Source organism: Vipera berus (assembly GCF_964194415.1).
Source record: "Vipera berus genome assembly, chromosome: 3".
Taxonomy (NCBI): Eukaryota; Metazoa; Chordata; class Lepidosauria; order Squamata; family Viperidae; genus Vipera; species Vipera berus.
In genome coordinates, this window is record NC_138204.1 from 110,075,813 (window position 1) to 110,089,345 (window position 13,533).

The 13,533-nt window shown below is 36.9% G+C and overlaps 1 protein-coding gene across 8 annotated transcripts in view; it reads left to right on the forward strand.

Moving 5' to 3' along the window:
• Positions 1-13,533, forward strand: part of ACBD6 (acyl-CoA binding domain containing 6) — a 128,454-nt gene that overhangs the window by 24,364 nt on the left and 90,557 nt on the right. For all 8 annotated transcript variants that reach the window (XR_014026169.1, XR_014026170.1, XR_014026171.1 and 5 more), the window contains exon 4: positions 13,425-13,498. Coding sequence is in view for 4 of the 8 variants with exons in the window: in XM_081325780.1 (XP_081181906.1) it covers positions 13,425-13,498 (74 nt within the window). In the remaining 4 variants the exon portion in view is untranslated. The remainder of the gene's footprint in view (positions 1-13,424; positions 13,499-13,533) is intronic.

Consider the following 13,533-nt stretch of genomic DNA (forward strand, 5'->3'; position numbering starts at 1 on the left):
CTGACGCGCCACAACACTCTCGACAACCTTTGCTACAAAGCGAAGGTTGGAGACAGGACGATAGTTATTCAACGAGGCCGGGTCCAGAGCAGGCTTCTTGAGGATGGGCCTTACCACTGCCTCTTTTAAGGCGGAGGGGAAGACACCCTCTGTCAATGAAGCATTGACAACTGCCTGGAGCCAGCCCCCTGTCACCTCCCCCGCGGCCGATACCAGCCAGGAGGGACATGGGTCCAATAAACAAGTTGCAGCGCTCAGCCTACGCATAATCCTGTCCACTATATTTAAATATAGTTCTCTATTTAAGATTCATTAATAATTTAGTTTATTCAGTACGAAATGGAACTTAGTTATGTATCATGAGGCTGTATATTCTGCAATATTTACATTTTTGGTAAACTCATTTAATGAATCCAAGCTCTGCAAGCTGAGATAACAGGCACTGCACTGCTGCATTCACACAACTTCACAGTAATCATGAGATAAATCATAAAATACCAAGTTCAAGAATATTCCTTTATCCCATTGTTTTTACAAATCTACGTACACTACAAACTATATGACTGTTTGAAGAGAAATACATCTGTACCAGGCGTTCTCCAACTATATGTGATTAACCTATTAACCTAAAATCGGTTCTGATATCCCTGTTTTAGTAACCTGACTCCTTATTATTCTAAATAGGAAACCTTCATTTTGTTTGCAAATAATAACATTAAAGATTCTAACTACCAGCAAGAATGAGTCCTTACATTTAAAGAGCACCTGTCATTTCATCATGGCAACTCCTGTTAGCGGGCATCCACTCACCTGCTTCCCACCACGTCCCTCACCTTGTTGCGGCACTGCCGCATCACCAGCTGTCTCATTAAAGTGAATGGGACTGTCAACAGCAGGTCAGAGGAGGAGCCGCTGTGGGACAGAGTTGACAGTTGCTCTTTTAAAATTATGATTTAAATCGAGTTGATTTAAATCAGGCCTTTTTACTAGTGATTTAAATCATGATTTAAATTGTGATTTAAATTGACTTGATTTAAATCAAAACCACCCTGTTAGATACAATTTTAAACAAAATGGCAACACAGAGAATCACATATAAAATCACATGGAAAAGGAATAATTTTATGACACAAGTTGAGGTGTTTATTTCAATTAGTAGATCCAAGTAGGGTGTAGTCTGGAGTCCAACTAACTGGGCCAAAAGCCATTTGGGTGCCTGTTTGTTGGCATATGTTCTCTAGTTGTTGACATCTTGTTCTATCATCTGGACCAAAGTTCAATAGAAATGGCTACTGCCCCCTTCTGCTATGCTTCTAATTAATGTAATCCTGTTGGTAGCTGCCAAGGATATGAGATAGATAGGGAATACTGTAGATAGCTTCTTAAAAGCAGCCACTGCTCATAATAGCTCAGCTACCCATTCAAAATATCTGTGTATGTACACACACACACGCTCCCCTATTAAACAGTCTGAGATCAGGGTTCTTGAAAAGGTGAAACCCACAATCTTTGGCCTTGGAGAAAGATGACAAAAGGCCTGGCCTAAATTTTTTTTTTCCTGACTGGTAGGTCTTATTTTTGCTCACACAGAATAATTAGTTATTAAAATATATGTTTGTGTTTTAAATTGAATGCCTACGGGCTTGTGCAGAGACTGCTTACCCCAAGGATTTGTAAGAAAGCATGCGCAGATTCCTTCCAGATTGACATGAGCTATTAAAATAAAATTAGTGGCTACAGATAATTTCTACTAAAGATATATGAATCTGTCTTTTATTTGTGCAGAAGCTTCTGTGACAGTTTTTGTTATGTAGTACAGTGGATGCAATTGTGGCTTATTAAGTTAAATTCTGTTTTAGAATACTAGGAGTAATCCTTGAGAGAGAAAAGGAGCACCTATTTATGAGCAGAGTATATTTATTGAAACTAACACAACCCACTTGATTGCAGCATCCAGATTCATGGGGAAATTCCTTAAGCCTCAAAGTGGTGGGACTTAGTGGTTCAACCTTTATTCCAGCAGTTTTCCAGGGAAGAAATATGGTTGATAATGAAAGGGCAGAAAAAATTATTACTACTAGGAAAGATTGGTGCTAGTCGAATTTTATGTTTCAGGTTCAACTAATATGGCTGGCCTTTGGTTCTAATATTTTGACTTGAAAAAAGGAATTTCTCTTTGCTTTCTTAACTCAGACCATAAATTTGCCCAACTCTGACATGGTTATACTTATTATATTTTAAAGTTACGAGAATTTGTATTAATTACAAATAGCTGCAACTTTTCTTTTGTCAGCCCTTTAAGGTAGCCAAACAAAAAAAATCAAAACCATGAGTACCAACACTACCTTTCTTGTAAGTTTATGGTAACAAAATCTTGCAAATTTGAAACCATCCCCCCCTCCTTTTAGGAGGGTAGGAGATAATGGTACCTAATTTGAAGGATGCGGTAGTGTGCTGTTTCTTGAATAAGCCATCCCCAGGCCTAGCTGAGTTTGACAACTTTTACCCAGTTCCCAGTTTGTGTCTAAGAAACAGTATTGAGAAGGTAGAAGAGAATCAACTGAAGAGGATCATAGAGCAAGTGAATTATCTAGATCCTCGTCAGTTAGGATTTAAACCTGGTCATGAGACACAAACGGCGTTGGTTGCTTTTGTGGATGACCTTGGTCAGTATCTTAATCAGGGAAACACACCTCTATTGGTTTTCTTAATACTGTGGTTCTTAAACCTATTTCAAATTGCCTTCCAATATGTTCCAGGGATCAGTTCAGATGCTAACTACAGGTAATCTTCAACTAGGACTGGAATATCAGTCATTGTGCAAAGATTAAACATTAAGCAAGATGCCATGTAACCAGTACACTGAATAACCGCAGTTGACTCCCAGTTGCAGTTGTTAAGTGATCTTGTGGCTTGTTAAGCGAATGGAGTCCCAGTTAAGGAACATAGAGATGCTGTGCGCAAGATGAGAGTGTGCTACTGCAGCCTTGTAGTACGACACTTGGTGAGGGCAGTGCCAGGGCTGGGCCTGAAGTGGAAGCTCAGGGGCTTCAGCAGTCTCAGCCAGGGAGACAAGGAAAAGAGATGCTGCCTAGGTAACAATCGGGCAAGAGAGGCAGGAACTCCCACTGGTTTAACAGTCAGAGGAAGAAACTTGGAAAGGACCTGCCCCAGTGGCTCAGTCAGTTAAAAGTGGCAGTAGGACATTTTGTACTTTCAGACTTGCAAGATTCTGTGAATGTAGCCTTACAATAAAGTAGATTTAGCCCATGTAATTATGTTATCTAGTTTACCCAGGAGAGCTGATATCAAGGTTGTAGCAACTCAACCCTCCACATAGCTCTTGACTTACCACCATTCATTCAGTGACTGGACTTATGATGGTGCTGAAGAAATGAACTTATGACTGGGGCACTTCAGCTCCTCCCATCTGTCTGTCTGTCTCTCCCGCTCTGCCCTTTAGGCCACCCTTGCCCATTGCTTTGCAAGACAGCAAGCAGCCGCACAACCATTTGGCTCTGGAACTGCTTGCCACACCCCAAGAAGCCTGAGCTGTTCCAGCAAGCGTCAGATTCTTGGCAAACACTTTCTTCATGCGGCTCCCCAGCAATGGCAAGCGCCAGCTAGCATTCATTTGCCCAGCTGCCTTCACTCCCAGTCCCCTGCAGCAGCTTTTCACCTTTTGCACCCAGCTGCCACAGCTGAAGCAGGAGTGCCTCTCCACCTTTGCTGTCAGACACCACTTCTCCGGTGAACATTTTCTTCATGTGGCTCCATGAGCTTTTGGAATGGTGTGCTGTCTTCAGAAAACGGTCTGCTTTGATGCTGCAGCTGGATACTGCACCACTGGAGCAGATTGGGGAGCCACATGTAGGAAATGTTTGTTGGAGAAGCTGCGTGGCTCTGGGATTGCTTGCTACCCTGAAAGTGCAGGGCAGCCTAAAGGGCATTGTTGGGGGGGGGGTGAATTGAAGTGCCCCTGCATTTTTTAAGTTTGAGTACTGGTTCAGTAACTTTATTGGGAGGAACAGACTCCATCATACGATTTCTAGCATTCTACTTCTGTATTACTACCTAGCTAACAATCCCAGAATGAGAATTTAATTCTCCCTTGTTGGTTTGTTTGTATGCCAGGATGGCAGCAGTTACTTGAATCACTTCCTTGTCACTACCTTGAGGCTGACAATTCCTTTTTATAAACATATAGAACCTGAATCATCTTCTTTTCATATGGTAGCCTAAGTATATTGTAAGCTTAATTATGCACTTCCTGTCTGGATTCAAGAATCCTGCTGCTGAGTTGTTGAAGTGTGAATGTGTGTATGTTATATTAAGTCAGAAAGACAAACTAGGGTTTCAGAGTTGTTGCCAAATGAGTAGAAGAAAGTGTGACTGCTGATGACTGGCAGTTTTATTGGCAGTATTTTACATTTCCAAAATCAGAAGTGGCTCAAGGTCACACCCAACTGGCAATGTGCCTAGGACAAGACTAGAATTCACAGTCTCCCAGTTTGTAGCCTGATGCCTTAACCACATTATAAATGTAAATTAATAAATTCCTGCTAGTCTATCAAACATCCTGCTGAGCAGCACAATCTTTATTTGATCTAAACTTGACCTAGTCTTTGGACTGATGTTGGAAACCACTCCCTTATTGGTGTGAGGTGACTTCAGCATTTATGCTAGGAGTTTATGGCTTGTTCCAATTAATCTTGGGCCTGACACATGCAGGTTAATACATTTTGTGCCATGATCAAGTCACTTCTTGGCTGGGATGAGCATGCATAGCAATTGTTTTTCCTCCGTTTATTTAGTTGTCTTAATATTAATTAGAGCCACTGTAAAGAAACATAGCTTTAGCTCATAGAAGAGATTACACAATATAAAATTAATCAAGATTTTGGTTAATAGATGATTTTCTATTTTTTTAAATGTTCCAAGTTAAAACTCTTGTTCCCTCATTTGTTCATGAAGCCCAAAACATTGTTTAAAGCTACATATTTTTGACATATTGTACAAAATGAACTTTGTCACTGAATTTTAGTAGTTTTTTCATTAGAACCACAGAAAGAAATATAATGAGCAGAACATTTTTTTAAAAAATCGTTTAGATGCAAATTGACTTCATGTTCTGAAAAATGTCAAGATGCATTTAAATGATGACAAATTTTATGAAGAAAACCTAATAGTGTCTGGTGAGGATAATATTTCAGGCATTTAGAATATGCTGGTGTGCTGCTCAACTAAAGGCAAAAACATTTTATTTGCTGTCATTACATGCCTCATTTGCTATTCTGCCAAGGGCACACCCTGTATTGTTACATCCTCTGCTTTCCATTATTAAAGGTAGTAATTTTGGGACCATCTGAATACAGAGGTGGAGTTTCCTCTCTTATAACATTCCTGGCATTTGTAAGCAAGAGATAACAATTAATTTACACATAATTAACCAATTTTAGTTCTGAAATGCAATTATGATTGTCAAACACAATTGGTGTTTAGCTGAGTTTGCTTCCTCAGGGTGGAGTAAGGCCCCCAACAGAGATAGAAAAGAAACAGCAATATTTTTCTGAAACATCAGTTTTTGTAATAATTTTATTGAGTTTTAAAAAGATAAAGATAAAAAACTAATACAGAGAAATATAAAAAACAAAATGTAAAAGGTTCAGAGGGGAAAAGGGGGAATAGGGAAAGGGAAAAATAGAAAAGAAAGAAAAAAATATAGAAAGAAATGATTTCTCCCTTCATCAAGAAAAGTACAAACATTTTTAATAACTAGACAACTGTAATATTTCAGCCAGTGACCTCTTCATCCCATATCTCATGCTTTACCTTTTTGGAAACATTTTAATGAGAATTTTCCTCTAAATCCATATGTATGTTTACATTCAATAAACTTTCTACAAGGACTCTTCTGCTATTTGTTATCAGAATTGTAATAATATGCATGGAGCACCAAAGTAAAACCAGCAGTAGGTCTGAAAGAGGGACAGTAGTGGGAAGAGTCTGAACTGTTATACAGAGGAAGAACTAATTTTGGACAGTACAGTTGCCCTTTAAGAAAAGTAGTATTTGCAATAACATGAATGTGCTTTGTTAGAAGAAATATTTATTTTGGTTATTTGGGGTATTTTACCAGAGGCTCTTCATGTTGTATCAATGTACCCACTTTGTGTTGTGGCCTTCCACCAAGCCGGTAGTTGAAATTTCAGGTGGCTCCCATTTTTATAACATTTAGGAAGCTGTTGGAAAGCTGGTTGTTCTCCCAGGCCTTAGAATATAGTGGTTGTGAAGCTCCTTTTAATTATGCTAGATTATGTTCATCTACGGTTAGTGTGTATTGCTCCTCCAATTGGCCAGATTCTTTTTTCAGTCTTTGATCAGCTGGGTTACCACAAAACTGAATAAAATAAGAAAGAAAGAAAGAAATGCAAAATTAGGCTCTTGATTGCTGAATAATATCTCTGATTCAGAGCATTCCTCTACAACATAGTTTTGTGTGGAAGTATATCTAAGGCTTTTTTAAAATTAAAAGTTAATTACTTAACAATTGCATTTCAACAAATTCTACGCATATTAGCAAATGATAGTTGTGTTGCTATTACATTTTATAATTGAAAAATATTTCATTTTAGAAAGACTGCTAGAATCAGTCTAAAATTACTTACAATCCTCTATTATTTTTAGTCTTGCTAAACTAACAGTTATATGACTGGATAAATATGGTAATTGAAGTGGGAATATTCGGCAATAAGTGGATATTGATATCGTTTTTTTTGTTTTTACCATATGAACAATTATATCTTATGGAAGCTGTTTATACATGTGCAAAAAAGCTTGTTGAATTCCCAGTGTACTTGAAATTTGGTTTTGTGTTGGGATCAGATAATAGTATAACTTTAGGATAGCATGTGTTTAATTAGGAGAAACACCAATGCTTGTGCATTCCATTTTTGTCTAACTTTGCTGAACTTACTGATCTTACAGTTGTGCTCATAAATTTATATACCTCTGGTAGATTTTGTAAGATATGGACCATTTCATAAGCAAATATGGCTGATCAGACAAAAACATTTTTTAATTTGTAATGTGTTTCAAATTAAACTATTAGGTATAACAGAATAGGACAATCCTTAAACAAACCATACCGATAAAGGAAATGATAAAAAGGTTCTGCTCAAAAGTTTGCATATACTTACCGGTAGTTCTTAATATTGTGAACAGTATGCTGCCTTTAAGCATAAATAATGGCTTGTAGTCTTTTGTGATAATTGTGAATGAGGCCCTTTATTTTCTCCTGCACAGTTGAGAAGATTTTTTTCCCCCTTGAAACACAAAAAACTACCGGTATGTGCTTTATTTAGTCTTGGTCAAATATCTGTAGTAATGTAGAACTTTTCTTTTGAGGAAGCTTGTTGGTATTACTGTTCATTAAGTATACAGGTTTCCTAAGCAATTTCTATAAACTCCACCCTGGGATATAAATTAAAATATGTAATTAAAGCATCAAAAGGATGAGATAATTTAACTGAAGACTAAGATTCTGTCTGGCTATTTCCAGAACATTTTAACCTGTATTATCAGTTGTTCATTAGGATAATCTTATTAGGCAACTAGCTGACAGGATAGTCCAGTTGTTAATCTTAATTTCACTTTTTTTAAAAGAAAAGATGCTTAATATAAATATAAATATAAAGAACCAAATTAGAAGTATCTTTTTCAAAATGTGAATTTTGTTTCTGTGGATTTGGGGAGGGAGGGTGACTGTTCCTATACATGATGTTTTGGGGTTCTGTTCTTCACATTCTGTAGATTCTTTCATTTTTAAATTCATTCCTCTCTTCTTTCTATCAATCTCTTAATCTACTCCAGAGAAAAAGAAATGTGGGCAAATTACTGAAAGCACACCTTTTTTTTTCTTTTTAATCCATCTAATGTGTGTGTGTGTGTGTGTGTGTGTGTGTATAACAACACAGATTTTGAGAAGAGAAAAGTATATACAGAGCAATTCCCAATCTTCCAGCAGAAAACATTTGAACTATTGTGTGTGGATAATTTCATATATTAATCTGAGATTGCATTATGGGTAATAACTTTTTCTTATTCAGTGTCCCAGGTTTAACTATAACTTGCTGTTATAAAATTGCAGAATATTTGCTTCATGTTTTCAGTTGCACATGCAAGTATGGAAAACATCTACACACAATATTGTAACTATGTTGAATTTGGAGGAATCAGTTGGAAGAGATTGGAAGGAAGGGAAATTGGATGTCGCAGAGGTGCTTTTTCAAAAGGCAACTGGATTTTGTCCAGTTGCCTTTTGAAAAAGCACCTCTGGGACAACCATGATCTGGATGATTGAGAATCTCCATAGAAAAAGAGAAATTGGAGTGGAAAAAAATGTACATTCTGTCATGATCTGCCCACTGATGTAGATGGAATATGATACTTTTATTCCAATATGCTTTAAAAAGTTAGAATTTATTATAATAATTTTGTAGAGAACAAAAACTGAAATTCAATAATATGCAGGAAGGCTTGTATCTGGACACAGATGCCGTTAAAGACAGGATTCAATTTTGTTAGTGAGCTTTCTTTTTTATATGATTTTTGCATAATTCAGCCATCCTCTTCAAGTTTTTTATTGTTCAACCACGATTGGATTTTAATTCTGTAAGAGCCTGTAATTGTATTTGAGTTACTGTCTTTTAAAAAGAAGATGGACATAAAATTGTTGTGAAAGCATTGGACAGTGTATTTAATGTGTCTGTCATTATATTTTAACCTCTCATTTGGGATACATGACACCTCTTTTATGCCTGGCTACAGTTTAGAAGTACATCTCTTGACATGTGTATAAAGAAATAAGTGGGATAGAGGCAAGACTGAATTAATGATGTTAGCAATGGGACTCTGCATTTCCATTCCATTTGGAATATAGCTTTCAGACTTGTAGACCTCTAGAGTACCATTGCCAGTGACAGCTAGTCAAGAACCGATTGTACCTTGAGTCAAGCTATGCTTTTTATTGAAGAAAACAGTACACTGAGGCAGAAATAGCAACCCTTCACTGTTCTTTTGAGTGAACCAATGAGGGTTTACTGCCCAATGCCTGATCATTGCTACTTAGTCTCTTCCAAGCATTACAGACATAAACCAGGATTTCTCAAATCTTTTGAAATTTTTGGAATCTGTCATGCAAAGTGTATCTTTATACAATGGATTTGAAGACACAGGTCTTCGGTATATGAGTATATACTGCCCATATGAGGACTTTGCAACCCAAAGAACGTTGAATGAAAAATTAATATATTTGGAAAATGTTTACCCTCTTTTTAAGGGCCATGGCTTTCCAAACAGAATCCATGGTGTTTCTAGGCACAATTTAGGTCTTAAATATTAGGAACTTTTTTGTTTTTGCATGAGGACTTAGTGATCAGAGCAACTACTCCTTGGAATCCACACATCTATATTCAATTAGAACTTGGTATAAAACAGCTTTGATCTAGATTTCATAGTTGCCACTTAATTTCATTTTAATAAGTGAACAAGCTTTCTGAGTATTTGGCAGACATGCAGCAATGCAACTTCTCTGCAAGGTTCTTTTCTTTCTTCATATATGAGGCCAACTAACATTATGCCAATGGTATATTGAATGCCACGGCTATGCTCCTTATTGCGCTTTAATTTTTTCAGAAGAGAAAGAGGCAACTAAAACAACTGAGATAAACATTAATGAAAATACTGATGAAGACAATATTTTAAACATATTTAAACATAAAACATATTGCTTTATGGAAAGATCTGGCATAATTAGGTTCATTAGGCCTTCTTTTTGCCCCATATCATTGCACTCTCATGTTGAAGGTCATAGGCATATTTAAACATATTTTTAAGTATGTTTAAATATGCCTATGGTCTTCAACACAAGAGTGAAATGGTATGGGGCAAAAAGAAGGCCTAATGAACCTAATTATGCCAGCTCTTTCCATAAAGCAATGAGCAAAGAGCCATGATAGGTAACCATCTTTTTTATATAATATTTTACTGATTTTCTCATTTTACAATTAGATATTTAAAAAGCAATGTGATGGCTGGGTTAATCAATAGTTCAGTAGTGTACATAAATAGTATAAATGTCATGTTACAACATCAGATATTTCCTCTCTTTTTCCATTAATATCTGTTATCTCATATTAGGCTAGTATAATTCCTATTGTTATCAAGTAAATAAAAACATCTTTGTTACAGTTATCAATAATTTTTAGCTTATACATACATATCTTAATTGCGTTTACGCTTAATCCTTGTATACAATCAATGTCCTATTATTGCTTTTTTCAGGCTTTAATTTCCCATCAATATTCAAAGTAAAACATTTATGATTTCCAAGTATTTTATCTTTAGGTGACCAAAAGTTTTCTTTATCTCAACTTCTCCCTTTCCTCCTTTTCATACTAAAGTCTAATATTCTGGTTACACATCTTATCTATTTGATTATAATATTGGTCTGTTTTCTAAAAGTTATCTATTTTCCACCATGTTCAATCATCTAATTGATTGTACAGTATCCCCTAATAAATCAAAACCATTGTAGGAGTTGTCTGGGTTAACCGATGATTCAGTAATATACATAAATTTTTAGTTTAAGTCTAATATTAGAACATCAAATACTTCTTCTCTCTTTCCAATAATATCTGTTATATTGGGCAAACACAATTCTTATTTTCAACTAAGTAGAAACATCTTTTTTACATTTATCGATAATTTTTAGCCTATACATATCTTGATTGCGTTTGCACTTAATGTCCTTGTATAAACAATGTCCTGTTATTGCTTTTCTCCCCCCCAAACTTTAATTTCCCATCAATATTCAAGAAAATACTATTATTTATGATTTCCAAGTACTTTATATAGATAACAATCTTAAACTGTGAATTTCATTGCCAGAAAAAAGAACTCATCTTACCCTGAGAACTTTGGGGGAGGAGGCATCAGAGTTATTGAGATTATATAGAATATAAAGTTATAATCAGCTTGATAGGGTGGCAAGGGAGGTAGAGGCCAAATAACCAAGCACCAGATACTCTGTCCTTCCTGTTCAGGCTGTGGGGTTTGCAAATCACTACCATCAGCCATTGGAGGAAGCAGTGGATGAGGTGGGGCATCTGGCAACACCAATTAGTGGCTTCTTTTCTTCTAACAAACATATGTTAGGTGATAATAGCAGTGATGGCCTTCTCAAGCCCCCTTGACTAGTCCCATCAAGAAAATAGGACCCAGTTTCAGCATCCCTGGCAGAGAGCACATGAACCACTTTCACCCAGATTTTGTGGCCCTGAAACACTTGCATCAATGGTAGAGTGGAGCCAAAGGTTGAGGTAACAGGCAGCACAAACTGCTGTGGCCTTCCAGCAGCCTCCCCTTCCTCCCAAGAAAGGGGGGACTAGACTGTGCAATGTGCTGAACACCACAAGAGATTGGTTGAATTGCCAATTTTTGTTCTCTGTAGTGAGATGCAAAGAACTCATTCATATTCTGTGATATCTCCACATCTCTTGGAGTGGCCCTTTTTTCCAAAAATATTTTTTCCAAAAATATCTGTCCGGTTTCCTGCTTTTATTGCAGCTGAAGAATTTTTAATTGTCTTTTTAGTTTCTAGCCATGTACTCCTCAGGCTTTTTTTTTTGCCAGTGCTTATATTTCCTTTTGACTTTCTCAGTTTGGCAAAAATAATCTTGACTGAATTTGTCAGCCAAATTGGTATCCTCATGATTATCCCCCCTTTTCTGCATTGAAATATACATTTTGCCTGGGCTCCCAATTTTGCTGTTTTCAATCATTTCTTTTTTATCAGTCTTTAATATTATTATTTTAAAAAAAAAAAGATTCAGTAAACTGTCAACTACCTGACATTGACTGACCTAGGCAGATAGTTATGCAGAAGAATCAGATGACCAGGGTCCAAAGACAAACAAATGGAGAATATATTGTGTTTCCCAAAGTACCAAACAGAGGCTCTCTCTACTCCTTAAGAAACAGAGATGTATTTCTTAATTGAAACACCCTTGAAGCCCGCCTACGTTAGAATAACTGCCAACAATCAGGCTACTTGCTCTCCCACATTAATCGAGTGTGTTTGTGAGAGAGAGAATGCGCAAACTCACCAGTTCTCTGCAATGTAAATAATTGCTTGCCACTCACTAGTAAACTATTTGTAAGTCAGTTTGGCATGTACGTATTCAACCTGAAATAGGACAGGGACTGATGTTAAAAGGTTGCTTTAATGTTTACAGGCATCAAGCAGCTCAGTCTTGGTAGGATTTAGTCCAAGCTTGTTATGTCTCACTCTTCCTGACCACCTCCAGGCACTGAGTCAGAACTTGCACGACATCTGTGTCTCAGCCTGGGATAGCTATGTTTAACTGACTATCATTGGCATATTGGTGACACTCACCCTGAGCCAGCAGATGATCTCTCTCAATAGCTGTATGCATATATCAAATAATATAGGAGAAAGGCTCAAACGATGGAAAACCCCACAATGGATGTCCCAAAGGCTCAATCCCTGGTCTTCCCGCACCCCCAGTTAAATCAAGAAATTAAGGTAGGAGCAGAACCCTAAAAATGTTGCCTTCAGCTGCCTGCAGGCAATCCAGAAGGATATTGTGCTCCACATGCTGATGCCCTAGAACTGTCCTGCATGTGTAACATGGATCATTTTCCCAGCATTTAGGTGGTGTATTATGTCCACAACCTCCATGCCAGTCAATCAAGTGACTGCTACCTGTTGTGAACTCATCTCTCCATATTTGTAACTATTAAATCTCCTGTTATTAGAATACCAAATAGTTGCACACATACTAGTCTCTTAAGATCTGTTTCAGAGACTAAGTAACCTGATTTCCTCGTTGTATTGTAAGATTTCCACCTGAGTCTTAACTTGCTTGACATTGAAATGCTGCCTGGGACACTTCATTGCTGCCTCCCTCATGCTCATTTCAACCAATTTCAGAAATAATTTTCTGCACTTGTTTAACAATGTATTTATTTTACAATATGGAACATTTAACAGCACATGGTTTCTGTCTAAATGGAAGCTGAAAGTAAAGAAGCTTGGAGAAGAATGAAAGTGGACTCAATTCAGTTCTAATAATGACAGCACATTCCTAGACTCATGAACTCGAAAATATTTTATTATTATGTATACTTATTTGGTATATTTGGTACCTAGCTGGTGGATCCTGACGTAGTTATAAGCTTGCTTTTCATTGCTGATAAGGCAAGGTATGTTTCTGTGATCTTAAATGTTATAACCTGAAAATGAGAGGGGAAAATGATTCCATAGAATAATTCTTGAACATGATCTGTATAGTTTCAGAATCAAAATGCATAAACAAGTATTACTATGTTTGCTCTTTCAGATATCAGAAAAGAAAGGAAAAGCTGTATATGGAGGTCCAGTTGTCAGCTCACTGTATCAAGAAGAAACCATCAGGTGAATTTGAGTGATATTTTTATGGTTTATGGCAT